At 47.4% G+C, this 20,225-nt stretch overlaps 1 protein-coding gene across 1 annotated transcript in view; it reads left to right on the forward strand.

Moving 5' to 3' along the window:
- B4GALNT3 (beta-1,4-N-acetyl-galactosaminyltransferase 3) overlaps positions 1-20,225 on the forward strand; it is a gene marked incomplete at its 5' end in the record, with an annotated part of 60,486 nt that overhangs the window by 13,753 nt on the left and 26,508 nt on the right. The window contains 2 exons of the mRNA XM_075155648.1: positions 18,795-18,898; positions 19,564-19,641. Coding sequence (XP_075011749.1) covers positions 18,795-18,898; positions 19,564-19,641 — 182 coding nt within the window. The remainder of the gene's footprint in view (positions 1-18,794; positions 18,899-19,563; positions 19,642-20,225) is intronic.

A 20,225-nucleotide genomic window follows, 5' to 3' on the forward strand; every position in this document is an offset into this window, starting at 1 on the left:
GGAGCCGCAGGAAGATGTCCATGTAGCAGCAGCATTTGGCAGCATCGTGCGCTGCAAGGACAAGAAGGTGCAGGGAGCTGCTCATGGGTCCTGTAAGGCTGTGGGCCAAGCACAGCTCTGGTTTGAGCAGGTGAACCTCCACCAAGATCCTCATGTACGTGCTAGCGCTGAACTGTACCTGGGAGGAGGAACATCCCTTGGCTGCACCCAGCTTCAGCTACTCCACAGCGGGACACCCTTCACCCTCCGGTCCCTTGCGCTGTTGTCAACCCGGGCTGAAATGCCTGGGTTTCCCCAGGGGTTGGCTTTAGGCAAGCTGGCCTCATCCCCAAGAGTTCCTATGGGAGGGGAATGTAGGATGCCACAGCAAGGTCCTGACTGCAAGAAGTGCCCTGCTTGACGTGGACGAACTTGCTGGTTTTGGGGCACCTGGGTTTGAAATCTGGGTCCTGGAAGTCTGGTTTTGCCCATAGCTGCTTTCGTGGCCATTTACTGATCAGCCCTCGCAGGAGCGTGAAAGAAGGTCAGAAGTTCACTGCAGGGGCCAAACGCTGTTCTCAAAACTGTGCTCCTCAGGGGAGTTACTCCAGAGATCTGTCCAAAAATATGTTTCTGAGATCAAAACCAGGCCATAAGGAGCTAATTAAAGTCAGGCCAGTATGAGATTTGATATGGTCAAACAAATACATCCTTCATTTGCATAACTGGATCCCTCTGAGTTACCAGCCTTGTCCGGAAAGGCCACAGTGACACCAGACACCATTTACCTGAAAATGAAAAACCCAAGCAAACCTCTTTCTGAAATTGTCACGCAGGGGGCTGCTCGGGAGGGTGCGCGACGCGGGAGTTACTCACTAGGCTGCATGGTAAAAATTGGCTGAGCAACAAAGCTGTCTGCCTTGCTTGCTGCAGCTAATCAAAACGTAAATAGAGTGAGGGCCAAGGGCTGGATCTAAGCCCACAGAAGCCAGTGGAAGGGCTCCCACTGGGTTGAAGCCAATGTGGTCCAGAGCAGATTTGTTTTAAAAATGGAAGAGAACATAAACAGGCATGACTGAGCTCTGACATTCCCTTGAACCCAATACAGAGCAGAGCAGCTAGCTCTGTGTGCTTCAGTGCTCGGGGCTATCATGAGCTCTGAGAAGGACCAAGGGGGACGAACAGCGAAGGTGGCCGAGGCAGAAGAGATTTACTTGTGACAGGATTTACTTGTGTAAGATATCTATATCTACTTTTCTTTTTCCCCATGAAGAAAGAAGGATTAAAGCTGGTCCTGCAAGAGAATTCAAAGTGGCTCTAGAAATGAAATCAGTCTCTTGGTTTCCTTCAGTCCCATAGCATAAGGAAGTTATGCCATTAAATTAAAAAGCGTTATTTGTGAAATAAGTCTATCACGTATGGGCTGGGGAATTTCAGCATAGTTAATTCAGTGCTGCAGGAGCCAATGATGCAAGTGGCGTGGCTGGATTTTTTTTTTTTAAGGGTTGGATAATTTTATGACTAATAGTAACACTTACAACTATGCATGGTAAGAGAAGAGTAATCACAATTTGTGCTGCAGGGCATAAGCTGACTGTTTGCACAGGTCATGAGGACATTTTTTTTTCTCCTCTGTAAAGTAATACAGCTAAAGGTACTTTTGAAGGTTGTTTTCTTCTGCCTTTTAAACATCAGACGTTGGCCACTGGTCAAAGGTAAATTATCTGATGGGATGAACCAATGGTCTGATCTGCTAATTACTAAATTCCTACGTAAGGCTTTTATTTCCTGCACAGGGAGGTACCGTGCATACGCTGCGCCTTTTCAGAGAGACCTTTTTTTGTAAGATGGAATTAAAGCACCAGCTCTGGTCCCTAATTGAAACCAGCAGCATTCAGTAAGTTTGGACCACATCTGCGTGCTGAGTAGCCCTAGGCGGGCCTCTGTGGTTGCTGTTCCATGCAAGGGAACTGTATTTCTGGCAGAAGCTCTTAGAGTTGAGTGAAGAAATTGCAATAAATAATCTACCATATTTATTTCACTTTGTGTGTTTGCTCGTGGAACTTCCAGGAGCAGATCAAAATCTCCTCACATGTATTTGGTGGTGTTTAGCAACAGTTCATTACATGGGCATTGCTTATTTTTTTCCTCCTGATTTGGCTAAGGCGAGCTCTTTGATAATCCAGGCCTGTTGTGAATGCTTGTAAGAAGTGAATTGAAAATTGGCCCTCTCTGAGTAAACAAAAACAGGGGTGGAAAATATGTTGGGGTTGATTTTTCCAGGGTGGTTTAATCGCCCAGAAAACTGGGAGAAAGCTACCTTAATTACTGGGAAGATGAGTGGTAAAAAGTATCTTTTTAATGTTGCTGGTTGTGGCAACTTGGTTTTGCTCTGTTCCTTCCGCTCCTATAGCCGTACAGCTCCATGCAAATTGTATACAGCTGTGCGCACAAAAGAGCAGCTGGGCAGTTTTGACCATTGGGCAAGATCCTTGGTGGGTGGTGGTTTTTTTTAAAGAGCAAAAAATAACCTGGCTTGTTTTTTCAGCTTGTGGTTTGCAGCACCATCGGTTAGAAAACATCCTTTTGATTCAAAAACTGAGCAAACTGGAGAAAGCTACTAAGAGAGAGAAAATACGGGATACTGAGGTGCTGTCCTGTATCACCTCTTTGACTGTAATTGCACTTTGGTGTCTAACGGGTCCCGATTAAAGCCTGCACACCGGCTCGCTGAGCAAGTGTGCTCCGCTCCGCTGCGGCTACTGCCTTGCTCGTGGTGTTGAAGCAGCTGGGATTTCACTAGGGATTTTAGTACGGGGGTCTCCCCAAATCCTGCTCCCACCAATCCATTCGAGTTCAATGCTATACCTTGTCCGACTGGGGAAGGGAAAGAACTTCCTTTGCTGTGACAAATGTGACCCTACACCATAAGGACGTTAGCACTAAGGGTTCCCCCTGGCCCTTGTAGCAGGTCAGGAGTCAGCAGGGCTGTTTGATATCCATCACACCCAGCCCTTGCTGGGGCTCTGGGAGTCTCCTGGAATGGTTTAATTGGTGCTTTTCTCATGTTTGATATGAGGAAGTCCTGGGTGGGAAGAATAGCTTATAAATTTTTCTCATATGACAATTATTCTTTTCTCTATCTCGTCATTGCTTGTTTTCTTAGCTTTACCCTGGGGTAAGGGATGAGTCATGAAATCTAATGGGCTTTCATGAGAAGAGCCTTGGGCACCGAGCAGGGAAGGACCAGGGAGCGGCGGCTGGTTTCTGGGGGGCTATGACGGAGGCACGAGCTGTCCGCGGCCTCCAGACGAAATGTGGTGGTGCCTCGAGCTCTGATGGTGTGGGAGGCTGCTGGGGAAGCCCCCTCGGCTGAGGTGGAGGTGTCCCCCGGGGGTGCTGGGCTGGATGGGAGCCCTTCTTGTCCCTCAAGCTGGACCCATCAGGTCGTCTCCACCCAAGGTGCTGGCAGGAGGCCGGGGCAGCTGAGGAGAGCAGTATCTTGGCTCGCTCACCAACCTGCTCAGATGGCGACCTGGCCCAGAGTCAGCCCTGGGGCTTGACATGGCAGCACCACAGCCGGGCCCGGGCGCGTGCTTGCTCGTTGCCTCGGCAGCAGGCGGATTGCTTACGGCCAGAGAAGAGGAGATGAAAGGGAGAGGAGGGACTAGCTATCATTTATTAATGCTATCGGGTAGCGTTTCTTTCCAGTGCTGTAAGGCTTAGGCAGGACTTGCAGGCAGCTGGTGAAAGAGGAGACAGCTCACCAGGAAACACGAGAGAACTGGAAGGAGGAGTCTCAGGAGGGTCGCTGGGAGCTGGGAAGGTCTGGGTGCTCCCCAAAAACTGTCAGAGGCTGGAAGAGTCCGAGAGGGCAGGGGAATAACAGGGGGCATGGGGAGGCTGACTGAGAAGGGATGGGAGAAACTGGACGGTCATCTTGTTATTGCAGAGTTGGTATTAAAAAAATTTAGAAGCATCCTAAAAATTTCTATAGTTTGGTGGAAAATTATGCATGCTCTACATGTTTTTTCTAACTTTCTTTAACAGTCTGTAGCAGGGATAACATTGCTGATTAAACTCTTCTTTTACTTGAGATGGCCCAAAATAGTTAGAGATGTTCATAAAGTGCATCCCTCCGCAAGGGTCGCTTACAGCAGCTGAATGCTTCAGCGACCAGATTTCACCAAGGGTCTGGGGCGTGCTGTGTGTCTCATCTGGTTTTGTGACAATGATGCTTTTGATCATATGCAAAGATGCATAAAAAAATGTTACTCTGACATTCCCCAATTATGCAAAGTTATAAGCATTTGAAGTTAAATCCGGTGAGGCTTACTTTGCCAGCTTCAGAGCTGGAGAGATGCAGAGATTCCTAGATGATAATTCTTTTTTTCTTTCGCTAGAAAACTTTTTTTCTTACTTCTAATGAGGATCAGAGTTCCCCGGGGGCCTGATTTTTCTGATAGGACCAGCAGCATTTCTGTAACAAGTCCGTGTGAGCCTGAGTCCGCAGACCCCATGAATCAGACTCTCCATCCTTGTCATTTGTTTTAGAAAGTGAGATAAATGAGCCCCCCCAGTACTCCTGGGAAGCACACAGATTTGTGTTTTTCTCACTATCAAATGGTGACTGAAAAATGGTCAAGGAGAGCACGCCGGCATCCGGGACGTGCCTGAATTTCACGAACTCTGTGAATGCAGTCGCATTCGTAGGCTAATGCGTCCCTATTGACACTGGTGCAGTGAGTACTCATTCTGTATTTACTCTGCGTGATGTTTGTCCTGTTACTTCATTGGTGCTGCCATTAGGATTACTGAATTTTCAAACATCAACACAGCTGCTTTTCAGACAGGGTGAAAGCTCCATCTTCGCAGTGATGAGATGTCAAAACCAGTGCTGAACAAACACCTAATGTTTCAGTCAGTATTGCAAAAAAAGCATAATAAAATTCAGTCAAGCAGCACAGTTCCTTAAAAGCAGGTAAAAATCAAGCGTGTGATATATGTTGTGTGAGTGCCACTCTTGGTGTCAGCTAAAAGAACGAAGGCTTTTTACACAACACAAGAGAGCCTTGTTGGGCCCTTCTGAACCGGTGCCGTCTCCATTTCGTGCACTACGCCAGGCGTTCCTCCTGGCTTAACTGTCGCCGAGACCCAGGGCAGAGCAGCAAAGAAAGGAACCTGGCAGAGGTGAGCAATTTTGTTTGTTTGCCAGTTTACCTGTTAGTGTATTGCATCACAGCAGGACTTTTTTGGATGGATAAACTCCCAGACAATAGGCTGCTTACAATCCCATTGCATCATTTTGGCATCAATTCTCCAAGTAGAAGAGCGTGTCTAACAGTGGCAGTTACGTGTATTATAAAATATAATAGACAAAGCCCTAACATCCTGCAGCAAACAGGATTTACGTTCTGCTCCAAATTTTATAAATCCTGTGAAATGCTGATGTGGTAGCCTGTATGTTATTCTGTGGTTGCTTTATTTCAATGAAAAAAATCGGTATCTCATTAATATAGCAGGGACATGAATAATAAACTTAGCTTACAAGACCCCTCATTATTCCTTCTAGCATTCAATCTCTTCTCTTTTGTCCCTCCATTCTCATTTTTCAGGATCACAAAGATTTTTGATCACAGACTTGAAACACTGTGGAGAAGGTGGATTTCTAACGGGGAGGTGGAGAGCACAGAAAGACAGAGGAAGGCTCACAGTGATTTTGCAGACTCTGAAGTAGTTAATTGTATTGCCATTTTAGGTTGGACTCTAAAAAGGCGCATGTGTGGCTTGGCTCAAATCCCAGCACTTTCTCTTGGGACTTCTGCTTCCAAGGTACTTACAGGCAGATTTTTCAAAAACAGTGAAGTTGTAAACTTTTGGGGTTCAGAGTTATCAATGTATTTAGATGACAGGCTGGTTTAAAACTACTTTCACAAATGATTTTTGCCTCATGCGGTGAACAGACTGGAGTTAACGTTGAACAAGGCAAATAACAGCCCTGGACTTCAGGAGAGCAGACTTTGCCATGTTCAGGGACCTGCTTCAAAGAATCCCATGGGAGACAGTCTTAGGGAGCAGAAGAATAACCCTATGTCCTGGAACAGGCAGCTTTACAGGAAAGGACCTTGAGATCCTAGTGGCCAAGTTGAACCTGAGCCAGCAATGTGCCTTTGCAGCAAAGACCAAGAGTCTCCTGGGCTGCATTAGGTCAGATTGAGGGAGGTGATCCTTCCACTCTGCTCAGTCCATGTGAGAAATCTGTAGCACCGTGCCCAGTTCTGGGCTCCCCAGATGAGAGACATGGACACGCTGGAGGGAGTCCTGCCAAGGGCTATGAAGGACTGGAGCATCTCACATACACGGAGAGGCTGAGAGAGCTGGGGCTGTTCAGCCTGGAGAGGAGAAGGCTCAGGGAGATCTCATCCATGTGTATAAATACCTGATGGGAGGGACTAAGGAATAAGGAGACAGACTCTTCTCAGTGGCATCTAGGGAAGGGACAGGAGGCAATGGCCGCAAACCAAGCCAGAGGAAATTCTGTTTAAACATAAGAAAAACTTTTTTTTACTGTAAAGGTGGTCAGACATTGGAACAGATTGCCCAAAGAAGTTGTGGAATCTCTGTCCTTGGAGGTATTCAACACCTGACTGGATGTGGCCCTGCACAACCTGCTCTAGGTGACGGTGACCCTGCTCTGAGTAGGGGTTCAGACTAGATGATTTCCATAGGTGACTTCCAACCTCAGCAATTCTGTGGTTTTGTATTAGCGTTCAGAAAAAAATAAATTAAAAGAGTAGTCAAGAATGGACTGCCCTAGGCTATTTGTGGAGCCTGGGAAGTCACAGGCACACACAGTCCTTATCTCCATCCCAGGAGACACCACATTAGGAATTTTTCCCGTAAAACAGTGTATAGCATATAAACTGTACTGCAGTGTTTCAGGGCACCAGAGCTGAGGTCTGATGCTCCCCTAGCTATGTATAACCTGGAGCTTTGTGAGTTACTGGGGTCAGAGGCACACAAAGGACAGACGATGAACAACCAGTCCTTTGGCAAAATGCACTGGAGAAGCCAGCTGCTTTCACTTGCCTTCAGTTTTGGCATGAAATGGGTATTTTGACATATGTGGTTAAGTTGTATAAGGCGGTATGCTTATACCATCATGGAAAGGGAGTGAAATCGAGCAGTTAGCGGAGCTCAGTAGGAATCGCACCAGGAGCCTGTGGAAAAGATCAGTAAAACTTAGCAAAGAGGCTGAGAACAGAGTTTGGATGAAATCTCAGGTCAGCATGTAAATAACCAACGTCAGATGGCATTTTCATTGGATATTTATTCTGGAGCTGGTGCAGGAATTACTGTGTGAGTTTCCTATACTGAATTACACAAGAGGTGGATTGGACAGTCATGACGGTTTCATTTGTCCTTAAGTTCATTAGGCACTTGCTGGGCGAGCGCTGGGCAGTAGGAACCCCTCTTCTTTGGCTCAAGGAAATTTCCAACGCGTTGGAAAGAAAGTGATTATTTTGCGATCAGTCCTCGCAAGCCACCTTAAGCAGTTGGCAGGGTGATTTTAGTGCTCTGGTAGAAAGCTGTAGCACGGTTAAATATTCCACTGAAACAGGATAGCTCTGTAAGGCACGCTGGCCCAGCTCCAAGGCGACTAACCCGGCCGTCTCCTTCTGGGTGAAGGATCACCTCCTGGAAGCCCTCAGGAATGCCTGCTGGTGGCAGGGATTGCTTGCGGAGAAAGGGGGCCCCGCAGCAGCGTTTGGCTGGCCCCTGCAGTCTGGGCTTCGAAAAGTTCAGCTGCGTCTCAGCTTGTGAATGGCTCCAGGTTTGTTCTCTCTGGGACAAAGAGTGGTTTCTGTGAACTCCTCCTGGTTCCCACTTTCTTGGTGATTTTTGTCAAGTGTTTTGCACAGGCTGGTTTGAGACCCAAAGCAGGACATTGATGTGGGATTTAGTTAAGAAAGAGGAGAAACAGTACTTCAGAAGTTGGTATTTTGGAATTATGTCATTGGGTAAGGGCTCTATAAAGAGAGTTTACACAACCCTGATTCTTCCCCATAGCAACCCATGTTGTGTAAATAAAGCCGGCCATGAAGCAAGAGTCTGTGCTTTGCAGCCCTTCCCATTGCGCGGCGTACATTTGCTTGGGCACGGCATACATTTGCTTGGAGGCACGATGCCCGAAGGGAGAACTGGCAGCTTGTTTTGTCCACGTGAATTTTGAGCCTCTCTCATGGAGGGGCTCGAGCGTGCTCTTGCCCCCTTAGTACTCCGAGGCTTGATACAGTTTTTTAAGACGTAGGTATATAGGATTTTCCGTAACATATCAAACCGTTAGTCCACCTGGCATGTTTGTCTGCCCCGCACTAGCCATCAGTATTTAATGATTCAGAGGAAATCGGTGTTACAAATCGCACCTTTGCCAGATAGAGATGGTGGCGTTGGGTTGAGAGGCGCATGCACAGTTCTTCCGCAAAGAGAGCTGAAGGCTGGCATTTAGGGTTAGAGGCCAAATGAAGCTTTGGGCTTAGATTTGATGTTGTCAGCATCTGATGAGAAATTTCAGACGTTCTTGAAGAACATCCTGAAATTCCAGTTGCTTTTTGCTGCCATTTTAATCAACATTTGATCATATGTAAACCTGAACCAGAAGCTGTAGTTTTGAATTTTGAATCAGAATTGTGGACGTAAACTTGAACACAGGGATTGCATCCAAGTTTCTGAAATTCTTGGAGTAGTTTTAGAGACTCATCCAAAACCCATTAACATTAATAGAAGGACTTCGTCTGACTCAAAATTCAATCATCAAATCGTTTCTGCTCTGACGTACCTAGAAAGCAATACCAAAGCAGTACCTCAACCGCTGCGCTGTCAGTTCATCTTTGTTTAGAAGGCTTGTTATATTTCTCTGGTTTTGGTACTTATCAGTATGCCTGCTTTTCTTTCCTCCTCCCCATAGCTGTCAGATAACTGTTGTGTTGTCCCACATTTAGGGGTGTCCCTGTCTTCAGGGCTTTGTTTGGTGTCAGAGCAGGGTGTCCCGCGCAGAGCCCTGGGAAGAGCAGTCGTTCTGCTACTGTCAAGAACGTAGGCAAATAAAAATAATTTAAACAAAACCTAAGATATTTCTGGAGCGGCCTTCAAGAGTGGCACTTCCTTGCCTCAAGGTCGGGTCAACCCTACCTGCACCGTTTCTGGCGGATGTTTGTCCAGCCTGTTCTTTAATTCCTCTTTTCCTTTAGTCTCGTCCCTAGGCTGCCTCCAGTCACCACTGAAACTGGTAGCGTAGGGTTGTAATTTTGTCGCAACGCTCACAGAGACCGTGGAAACAATACGTTTCAGTGGGAGTGGATTACTGCCTTCGAGGTGAATTCAGGGGAAGAAAATGGCTACAGCAGCTTTGAGCAAAATGGCAAATAGAAATGGCAAGTATAGAAATAAATAAGGTGTGACTTTTTTTTTTTTTTCATGGAAGCAGTGGATGACATTTTCTACAGCACAAAGTTCCACAGAACTTGACTGAAAATCAAGCTGCAAGCAGGTGTTTTGGGAATGCTGCATCTACGTGGAAATGGCAAGCTGTTGAGTCTTTAGGAAAATCCCCATCCAAGATAAAAGAAATAATGTGTTAGCTATGTTCGGTAAAGCAATAACAAATGCTGACTTGAAGGTCTATTGCACAGTTGATGTTCAGCTTCACATCCTAGGCAGCTCCTAGGATGTGTTAAAAAAAATCTCTTGGAAAGCTCTTTGAGCAGTCTGTGTGCTGCAGTGTTTGGATCAGTTGAGAAAAATGCACTTACCAAAGCTTTCTGAAAGCTGCATGGATGACCCGTTGAACTTTCTTGGGCACAGTCTTGTTGCAAAAAGAAAAACAGATGGCAAAGACTGCTGAGCATAGAATTGCCATTTTCTTTCTTTCTTCATTTTTGCAGGTACCTCCCTGTGCTCAGGGCAGGGAAGCCGCATACATATGTTGCTTCTTATTCATTGCATTTATTCAGATACCGTGGACATCAAAGCAACAGATTGGTTCATGGTTGAAAGCATTCAGAAATGTGCTTCTTTTTGCAAGAAGTCCTTACTGCTGTTAATGATGATGCTGTACATACGAATAAAAGTGGGCAGGAAGCTCCCAGGTCTGTCTCCAAGTGCAGTGCATATGATTTGCTGCACTGAGCTGGTGATATATGGAGGCAAACGTTAGCTTTAATTAACTTGTTACTGCAGTAGAACAGGTCTTTATTGCCTCTCGTGTCTCTAAGGGCATAGCTTCACCGGTGCCTCCAGACGAAGGGGAGAGTGCCAGGAATACCACTTTCAGTGATCATAACCAGGTGGAACATCTGCTTTTCATGCTAGTCACTTTGAGGGCCAGATAGGAATTTTTTAAGTTGTTGTTATTATTTTTATTTAAGGAAAAAAAAGGGCAGACTGTGTGCAGAGCTGCAGAGTGTGAGTCAGCAGTTGAGGATGTGGTCACTGGGAGTGAATTGGTAGAAACCCATGTAGATGTTCCAGGATTAAAGGTATTTTTGTTCCAAAAATAATGTCAGATGTTACCGTTTACCAAAAAAAAAAAAGGGGGGGGGGGGGGAGAAAAGCATGAAACTGGAATCCATGAAGTAGCAAATTATTTTGATCTTAAAAGCAAGAATAAAAATCAAAACTTAGACTTGTATCAAAACACCTGATTCTGTGCTCTTTTGTCAACCTGCCAGTTTTTCCAAGCGCTGCAAGTATTTGTAATTCAAGCAAGCCAAACATCTTGATCTTCCATCAGTAAATGGTTTGATGCAAATCCCATGTTTTATAGACAATGACTGGCAAAAGCCTGGCTTGGTAAGTGCGATACTGTGATGTGAACTACTCAAATACCTTCAATCTTGGTATGACTGGAAGCGGCTCTTTTTAACACCGGCTGCAGCTCTTTTGAGAAATCTATTGCTGTGCATGAAGAATGTAAAAAGTGAGAGACTGTTTGCTTTTGATGGCAGTGTAGAGAGACAGCCTGTGTGCAGCACAACGTCTGGGGGACAAGCACACTGTAATTGCAGGACAACTGCCACGCGTTCTGTAAATTAAAGAGTTGAACTTGCAAGCAGTTAATGATTTTAACTGCACAGCTATTATGGCCGTAATGTTGAAAACATATTTCATTATTTATAAGCTTCTACATGTGTTTTGTGTGGTTGAGATGACCCGTGGATGACTGCAAAAGAGTAGCAGAATAGAAAGCATTTCTCCCCCCTTTGCTGTGGAAGTTAGCAGTGCCAAAATCATGGTCTTTATCTTATGTTCCTAAAAGCAGTGGTAGGTGCTGTTTTTCTGAGGCTTCATTTGAGTCAATGTTGCCTCCTTCCTCTGAAAAACAAAGTGCCCTGCTCTTTCCCCTTCCCCAATCTAGTCCTTCACGGCTCCTTAGTGCAACTTTGCAGAGGCAGAAGAGAGGAAGGTGAGGAGGGATTAAGTTGCATGGTGGAAGAGGTGAGGATGGGCAGGAGAGAACATGTCTCCATTGCTCAGGGCCGCTGTTGGCTGTCATCGCCCCGGGCAGGGGATTACAGCTGCGCAGCCAAAGCTGGGCCTCTGTGGCCGGGCACCTCAGCTGGCTGCAGGTCGTAGCCGCCCTTCCACGCTGGCATCGGCTCCTGAACCTCCTCTGCCTTCGGCTTGGCAAGTGCAGATAAGCAATAGTTTGCAATTGTTTTACTTTAGCACACACTAGGTTGAAACAGAGGCATTTCTGGAGCTGACTTATGAGCTCAGCCCCGTAATTTTGAAGGATGGTGCAACTGGCAGCAACATCATGAGCTTTCTCACTCAAATCCAGCAATGCAGCTCCATGTGCATATCCTCTCTGAGCATTCAGGAAGCAGGCAATATTTGCCAGGTAATCTGTGGCATAGGTGGATTTCATGATTTAACGAGGGCAATGGAAAATTTTAGTGGCAGAAGCAAGATTTGAATTTTATCTTCCACAAAACAGATTAGTGCCCCAGCCATTGCTTATCTGTTCCTCCCTTCCTGTATGAAATACATTTCCTATACCTAGAGAGCACCAGCAGCAAGGTATTATTAGGTGGGTGAGTCTGCAAGTGAGACTGCATGAGTGCCCTGGGTAGTTACGTCTGCTCACTTTCCTCTCGTTCCTGTGTGCTCTGCCTTTTCCTCTGTTATACTTCATGTGCTTTTGATGTTCTGCAGCTTATTGTCAGAGTTTGCAAACTCACAGACAGCAAAGCCATGCAGTTTCACAAAGCAGTGAATCAGAGTTGTAACTGGAGGAAGAATGGAGTAATTTATGTCTGCACACGCGGTCCCTAACTTGCAATTTATCCCTGGAGGAGGTCAGCAGTCGTATTTGCAGGGTTCTGCGTTAACCAGAAATGGAAAGGTTTGCAGGGCTCCCTCTGTAACACCAGGTTTCTTAACTCATTGAATCCTTTTAACTCCAGGAGCGTTGTTCTGGTCTTGATCTGAGGGCAAGGAGTTCACTCTTTTCTGCCTATGCCTTTTATTGACTTAAATAAGTAACCAGAGAGACTCTCTCGGCCCGGCTCTACCCTTAAATGATTTTTTTGGTAGTTTCTCTGGCCCGCTGTCTGTGATTCGTGACTTGACCTAACCTTTGCTCACCCCTATGGCCAGAAACCATTGGCTGTTCCTTTTTACTTCATCCTTCCCCCACATCTCTGTTTTCAGGAGGTCGGTTTACACCTCATCTTTATGCTTTGTACGCTTGGTGTTGTGGGGCTGCATACGTGTGTGTGTGGTAGACCGGGAGGTGGGTGTTGCTTCCACTGCAGCGTGGCACTAGCAGTAGGGGTTTGCTCTGGTCGGGGTGCATGAAAGGCATGTCAAACTCTCTGAATACCCCCTTCCCCAGAGAACGATGCAGCACTGTCTCGGCCAGGTGACAAGGAGATGGCCGCTATCAGGCTGCAGCCGCAAAGCCACGCTGCCTGGGGCGCACAGCACAGCGTGGCAGCCTGTCCCCGTGATCTCACTGGCCAGAAGTATTTGGTTGCTGGACCACAATCTCACTGCCCGTGGCAGCCAGCGTCATGTGGCGGGGTGAAGGCACTCCCAGTGCACTGCCTACATGAGTGGGGTATAATCTAAATGAGAGTAACTGGGGCAGAAGGTAAGAGTTGAGGTTTGTGTTCAGGGCAGGAGGCTTGATGCATATGCGTGTGAGAGACTGCAAATAGCTCCCTGAGTTGAGCTCCTATGTCCTGTTCAGTTTCAAGCAACCTTCCCTAGCGTCTTTTGGACTAGTATGTTTGCAAGGCACCTAATGGTAATATTTGGGGGTATTGAGTACTGCATCTGCATACCTGTTCAGCAGGAATAATACTGGGAAAGATCTCAAATCACATTGAAGTCCCATGGGATACCAGCAACTTGAAAAAATTCAACCAGGATAAGAGGAGAAATAAGACCGTCCAAGAGACTGTTAAAACATCATGCCATGCTGAGGGGTCTGTGGGCACTCTGGGTAATGAAGAACAAAACCCTTCTTCATACCTGCCATTTTTTTCTTGCCCTGTCCCTGCTACAAAAGAGGAGGAGGACGGTCTCGGATCAGAAGGAAAACGCTTTTTGTGCAAACCAGCCTGTGGACCTGCTGTTTCCTGAGGCTGCTGAGTGAAATCATTTAGCAGAGTTACAAAAGGGCTGGATAGCATGTGGGCGTAATAGCATTTGCAGCTATGTAAGCAGCAGTAACAACAGCAGAGTAATCAAATCTCATCCTTCAGAGGGGAAGCTGATCACCTGAGTTGGTCTGGGATTTCCCCCTTGCGCAATTGCCAGGTACCTTCACAGGCTAATTGAAATGTCAAGTGCCGTCTGGGGCCAGGGGCACGACAGTGGCTTGATGGATCTAATCTCCGGACAGACAGAGCAGCTCTGGTCATGCTCCTGCCCCGAGGCCTGATAGCTCCCTGGGTACTGCCCTCTGTTATCTCTGGCTGCGGCTTTCTGCTTTTTTTCTTCCCCCCCCTTGAGCCGGGCTTCAGGTGCATCGCTCTGGCAGAGTCATAACTGCTGGATGAGATCTCCCCATCTCCACTTGCTGTTCCTGCAGCTTCCTTCGCTGACTTTTAACCTGAGAGCAATAAAAAGCATAGCTGAGAAGAGGCAGACATGACCCTGGGCCCTGACCGGACCCAAGGCAAGAAACAGCTTCATCTTATTTCCTCTTGTTACAGCTTTTCTGTCCCTTAGCGGTTGGTCTGCTGGCTCTTTGGGCAACTGGCTCCAGGCCGGCTGCTTCTTGTGGGGGTTTCTGCTGCAGCATCTGTCTCAGCCTCCTCTTCAGCCTCTTTTCCTTTTCTTTGTGTCCACCTGCCTCTGTTTCCAGAAGCAAGCTCAAGTCCTGAGGGCTTCCCATCTCAAATCCAGAGGGGCAGCTGAGGCTCAGCCCCGCTGGGCATTTGGGTCCTCAGCAGGCAGCTGCCAGCCTGCCTGACGGGAACAGGGAGAAGAAGGACCCCTTTTCTCTGAAGAAGAACCACCTTCACGTTTCTGGGCAGTGGCTGACTCCTATGAGGCTTGAACCTTGAGCCACTGGTGCAGAAAAGTAGAAAGAAGGGTGGATATCTGCTTGTAGAAAGGAGGTCGGCCCAGTGTCTGGTTGTAGACATGGGGAAACGGTCCTGGAGGTTGAAGTAAGGATAAAAAAAAACGCAGTTTGGGTGCGCTCTGCGCAAAACCCCTGTCATTGCCATGAATCTCTCTGCCCTTCTGCCCCTCCACAGTGCCTTTGAGAACATCTCCTTGCTCATCAGGTCCCTCTCGGCACAAAATCGTACAAATCTCTCCGTCCACCATGCTCTGGTGCCAGCTGCGCCATCGCTGGTCTGATGTCATGCCGTGCGTGGTATGACTGCAGGTCACTGGAAGCGTAGATGCTGCTCTACCCTGGCTACAGCGGCATCCCCCTCTCTGGGGTCTGCTGCGGTGCTTGCGTGGCCACCAGCCAGCTCAGTTGGGCAAGCTGGCCCAGCAGAAAGCCATGTGCCTTTCTCTCCTCTGGGATGGATTTTGGGTGAATCACTGCCCTGAACTATCCCTTGTGGCCAGGGGGAGGCTGGTCCTGATGCCAAGGAGGGGGAGTATGTGGCAGCAAGGCTGGCTGCTGCTTCTGGCAAGCTGTGCCTGCATCAGGGTTGCCTTCCTTGGAGGTGTTTGGGGTGGAAAAATAGCACACAACTGGTGTGCTTTGGGAAGTGCTTTGGGAAGTGATGTCCAGAAGAGAGAAAGGCCAGGAGCTGGCTGGTGTGTCTGTCTGACAGGCTAATGGCAACAAAACCTGGCCCAACATCATCAGCTATTCACCTGGCTGTGGGACAGGCTCTTCCCAAGCCTTTGATTTCTGCCTTTACAGTTTTTTTTGCCTTTTCCCATCCTAACCAGAACCGGTTTTGTAGAGGGGCTGGAGCAAAACCATCAAAGCTAATAGTTCTGGCATTCCCTCTTAGTAATACTTAAGTGTTTGCTGAGGTATTTTAGTTCCTGCCTACCGCTTTTTTCCAGGCATATTCTTGTTGACTTTAAATAGCCATCAAAAAAGTGCTCCAGCCAGCTGGGCTGCTGAGCAGTGCACATGGAGAGTTCAAGGACGGGCTGAACTTGTGGTGGACCACCTCACTCTGGTGCTCTTGAGACAGAGCAGTGGACGTAGCCACAGGGCTCTGCTCTCCAGCTGTCGTGCAGGAGAGGATACCTGCGACACGATGTCTTGAATCTCGTGGCCTGTGCTGGGGAGAAAACCTCGGTCAGCAATTGGCCTCGGCAGGTCTTCTGGCTGCAGGAAGCTGGAGGAGCTATGTCTCTTTTCTACAGCTCCCTCCCTCCTCCTAGCGAGGAAAGCATGGGCAAAGCCAGGTTCTTCTCCAAGGATGCCCCATGGAGATCCCCAGGGAAAAGTCAATCTTTTGGAGAGGAATTGGAGCACCAAGAACTTTCTCTGAGGGGAGTATTTATCCTATTATTTTCTGAAAATAATTTCCTACCACATTGGGGAATTAGCCTGCCAAAGTACAAATTACCCAGCAAGGAAATCACTACCGCCAGATTAATTCCTAGCTGTTTTGTCTCTTCTGTGTTTGGCTGATATAAGTGTTAGGTAAATATTTGTGCAACACAGAGAATTGCCCTCCTTTCTTCTCTTTTCCAAGGGTCAGAGAAATGTCAGCCGTTGGCACTTGTGTGCAGCCGGGCTTCCGTGTTAGCTGCGAGGCGGGCTCCGTGCCAGCCGTGTGCAGGAACCCAAGCGCAGGCGAGCCCGGGAGCGGCCAGAGCGGCCGGCTGTGGTGGCCAGCATCCTCTTCCCAGGAGAGGCGGGTTCCTGACACTTCGTCCTGAGCTTATTCCGGAGAACAGTGAAGTCCTGAGTTTAACAATGAAACCAAATAATCTCTCCCCTCTGCACAAAAGGAAAAAAGTGCTTCCCTTGGTGTCCTCCCTCGGTGGATCTCCAGGAGTGAACTGACTTTTGTTCCCCTTTTTTTATTTTATTCCTGGTTTACTTGGTTCCTCTCTAATTTAGCCAGTCCCACTCTTCTGGGTCTCTCCTCTGAAAAAAAGTTCCTCTCCCACTAGTACAATGAGCCCTTGAAGTAGTGAGTGCTGAATTTCATCCGAACTACAAAGTCTGTTTCAGCCCCGTTGCAAGTGGGGCCATGTGTCCAGCTGCAGAAAAGGAATCACTCAGAAACAGTGGCTCCTGCCTCGTTGCTCTGAATGAGGTGGAAGCTCACCAGTTATACATTATTTTATGTGAAGACGCAGGAATTTCTTCTTCTTTCCCATGACAGTCAGTCCCTGAAGCACGAGATGTGCTTAGCTGCATTAATCAGTAGATTACTCACCCAGAGTGTCTGACTGAAAAATCTTCTGCAGACAATAAATATTTATGTCAATATTTTTAGTCACAGACTTAAACCTGTAGCTTCAGATCAGAATCTGGGGGTAGGAAGACCTAGATCAGAAATTTGTGGCTGTCCAGCATCTAACAGGGCCTGAACGAAACCCACACGTCTAAGCCGACACTCATGTCAGGAAAGCAGGACACCCTAGTTGCCTCTGAGTCTTGTCTCTCAGTTGCATCTCTGACTACTTACTTTCACATTTTCGACATTTCTTGCACTTTCTTTTCATTAATTGTCCCCTGTTTTCACATCATACGAGGCAGCTTCAACATCTTCGCTTTTTGCTCACCTCTGCCAGACCCTGCAGCACCCAAATTCAGGAGCAAGTAGAGACAGAGTTTTGCAACCCTGTTTGTAGGTGCAGTAACAGGCCAAGAGCTTAGCACAGCCAGGGAGGGGGATCTGTCAAAGAGTCGTTTGTGGATTCTAGTTCCTGGGGTTGTTTTGTGTTTGCCTTGTCCTCTACATAGCTCAGAGATGTTTTGGAGCTGATCTAAATCATGTGGCTTGTAAATGCCCCCTCCAAAGCAAACTGATGGAGCATGCTCCTACTTAAGCCACAGTGAGTCTCCCATACTGCTGGGTTGGGTGGGCAGGGTGAAGATGGGTATGCTGGCTCCAAAACAGTAGAGGTTTCCCCAGCGGTGGGCTGTGGTGGCCCCTCAGAGCACGTCCCTGCCACTTCTGGCTGCAGGAGCAGTGCAGAGGGCTCAGACCATTTGTCTCAGTACTCAGGCTTGAAGCTGGCGGGATGGTTCCCTTTATACACCAAGGCAGCCAACTTCTCTGGACCTCCTAGGGCTTTGGGGATGATTTCCATTTTTAAAGAAATGGGCAAAGAGCCTGGCTCTCCTCCCTGGTACGTGGATATTGAGGTGGTCTGCCAACAGCCTGGGAGAAGCAAGTGCTTACGGAGGTTTTGGCACTCGCGCTCTTCACAATTAAGCTGTCGTGAGGTGTGGACACAGCACTGAGCTGCTGGCAGGTTGGTTAGTTGCTGACTCAATGCCAAAATGTTTAGCAGATCTGAAAACCGCATAGTGTGAGCCACCGTAACGCTGCTGGGAGGCGCGAGCTCTGCTCACCAGCACTGTCTCGTTAGTGATACGGACGGCGGTTATGGAGAGCTACAAGGTTATGCTGCATCTACTCACCTTTGTCCCTCCTAAGCCCAGGAGGCCAACGGAGTTGTAGAAAGAAACCAAAATTGATCCCGGCTCCTGGATCGAGCAGACTGGGAGGGGAGGGGGTGTCAAATGAAGTTGCTTTTAAACCTGGAAGCTGACTTCACTTAAATAGCGATGTCCTTAACCGCATCACTGCTAATATTTTAGGCATTACAGCTGAATGTCCCATCAGGTGCATTCTTTGCTGTCATTTCCTTCAAGAAAAGAAGATTGAAAGCTTTTATTGTGCAAATAGGTGCATGTTCAGAATAATATTCTGTTCGTGGTTAAACTAATTAGTAATCTGGTTACTGTCTTACTTATTTTTCTTTGCGATTGCTAGTTAAAAAAAATTGATGTTCTTTAGTTTGACCAATGGGATTATCTGAGGGATCTGCAAAACGGTTCCCAGTCCTCCGGTGATTAATGAAATCTCTGACGTATTTTAGAACTATGATGAATCTTTAATATAACAAATTAAAAAGAAGGAGGGAAGAGCTTTTAAGGAAGACAAAGGCAATTTCTCTCTCTGTGTCAGTCTGCCAACTCCAAGTAACGTAAACAACTCCTGGTCTCTGCTGGACCGTTCCAGAGTGTTGGAGGTCTCTCAGCCTTGTAAAGGACCAGTTTATTCTGGTGACTGCTGCAGCTTCTTTTTTTAGCCTATACTCTGACATCCTTTTCTGTTTCCTCTGCGCAGGATATGAAAGCTGGAGGGAGCTGGCTAAGGCTCTGGCAGACACGAATGTCCCAGGTGGGGACCCAAGCCTTCAGTTTTACCATGCACAGAAGCTGGGACACCAGGTGAGGAGGCTTGGGATGTCTTCTGAATGTTTAGAAGGGCAGACCTTCCTTTCTGATACTGGCCCCAAGAGACAGCTCTCTCTTCACGCAGGAAAGCGAGCATGCCACAGGGCAAAATCTGAGCTGACTCACAGCGATGTGAATGTACAATGACTCCACTGTAGTCAATTAAGTTATTTTAGATGTACTAAGCCGCAGCGGTGGGCTGAAGCTGGCTGGGTATATGCCACAGGAAGGTAGCACTAAGCAAGATGGAAGCAGAAATGAAAGGTCAGGAGAGAGTTTGTAGCTCCCTAGTGAAGCACCTCTTGGTACTGTTGCCTGAACGAAGTGTTGGAATAACTATTGCTTGGACCTTTTTGAAACAAGGATGGGGGAAAAAAAAAGGGAGAATGACCTAAGTTTTAACTTTGTGCTAGCAAACAGTTACAAAGTGCTGGTGTCCTCTCCTCTCAGTAGCTCACCATGGAAATTTGCTGCTAAAAAAGCCAGGGAGCATTTTCACCCCACTACTGCCATGACAGTTGGCCTGTCCTTTGGAAGGGGAGCTTGGGAACTTGCCTTTTTCTCACATGTTCTTGTGACCAGGTTTGAGCCCTCCTGTGTAGGTGTCAGTGCTGGGTCATTTATCAGGTTATTTTGACTTTCCTCTACTTGTATTTCAGAACCAAGAGCTGCAAAGAGGTGGGAGGAATAAATCGAATTATGCAGCTGTGGATAACCCTGTCCTGTGGATGCCAGAGGTGGGTGCCTTTCTCCATCGTTTCACGTGAGGGAGCTGTAGCTAGAGATCTGGGCAGCGAGAACGGAAGGCAGGGACCTCTGCCTGGAAATTCATTTGTTTCACTAGAATTCCATTCCCTATCACCCCCTCCTCGCTTAATGACACTTACAGACCTGAGTAATCATCTGGAAAGACAGGAGTGTCCAGATTCCTGATAATTTGGCGTCTCCACTAGCCATCAAGGCACCAAGCACCCACCGACAATTCCCTGAGAGCAGGCAGCCCACTACCTTCCTGAAACATGAAGTTTATTCAGGGCTGTGAGTGTGTAGGGCCAAGCATTCAACAAGCAAATACATGACTGTGGCACGCAGAAGCGTCACACTCTGCTCTTGCTCAGGCATTTGGTTGCTATCCAACCCTTGTGTGTCATACGTAGAGATTTCTCCACTTCAGTGACACTTCAATGAACAGAGACCTTCTCTGGTGACCCTTGAAGACTGGTGTAAACATTCCTTCTGTTTCCTTCATGCCTCATTTATTCTTTCCTCTCCTGTTCCCTTATCTCACCATTCCTCTTCAGATAAGGGAGCAATGCAGCCC

Source organism: Calonectris borealis, chromosome 1 (genome assembly GCF_964195595.1).
Source record: "Calonectris borealis chromosome 1, bCalBor7.hap1.2, whole genome shotgun sequence".
Lineage (NCBI taxonomy): Eukaryota > Metazoa > Chordata > Aves > Procellariiformes > Procellariidae > Calonectris > Calonectris borealis.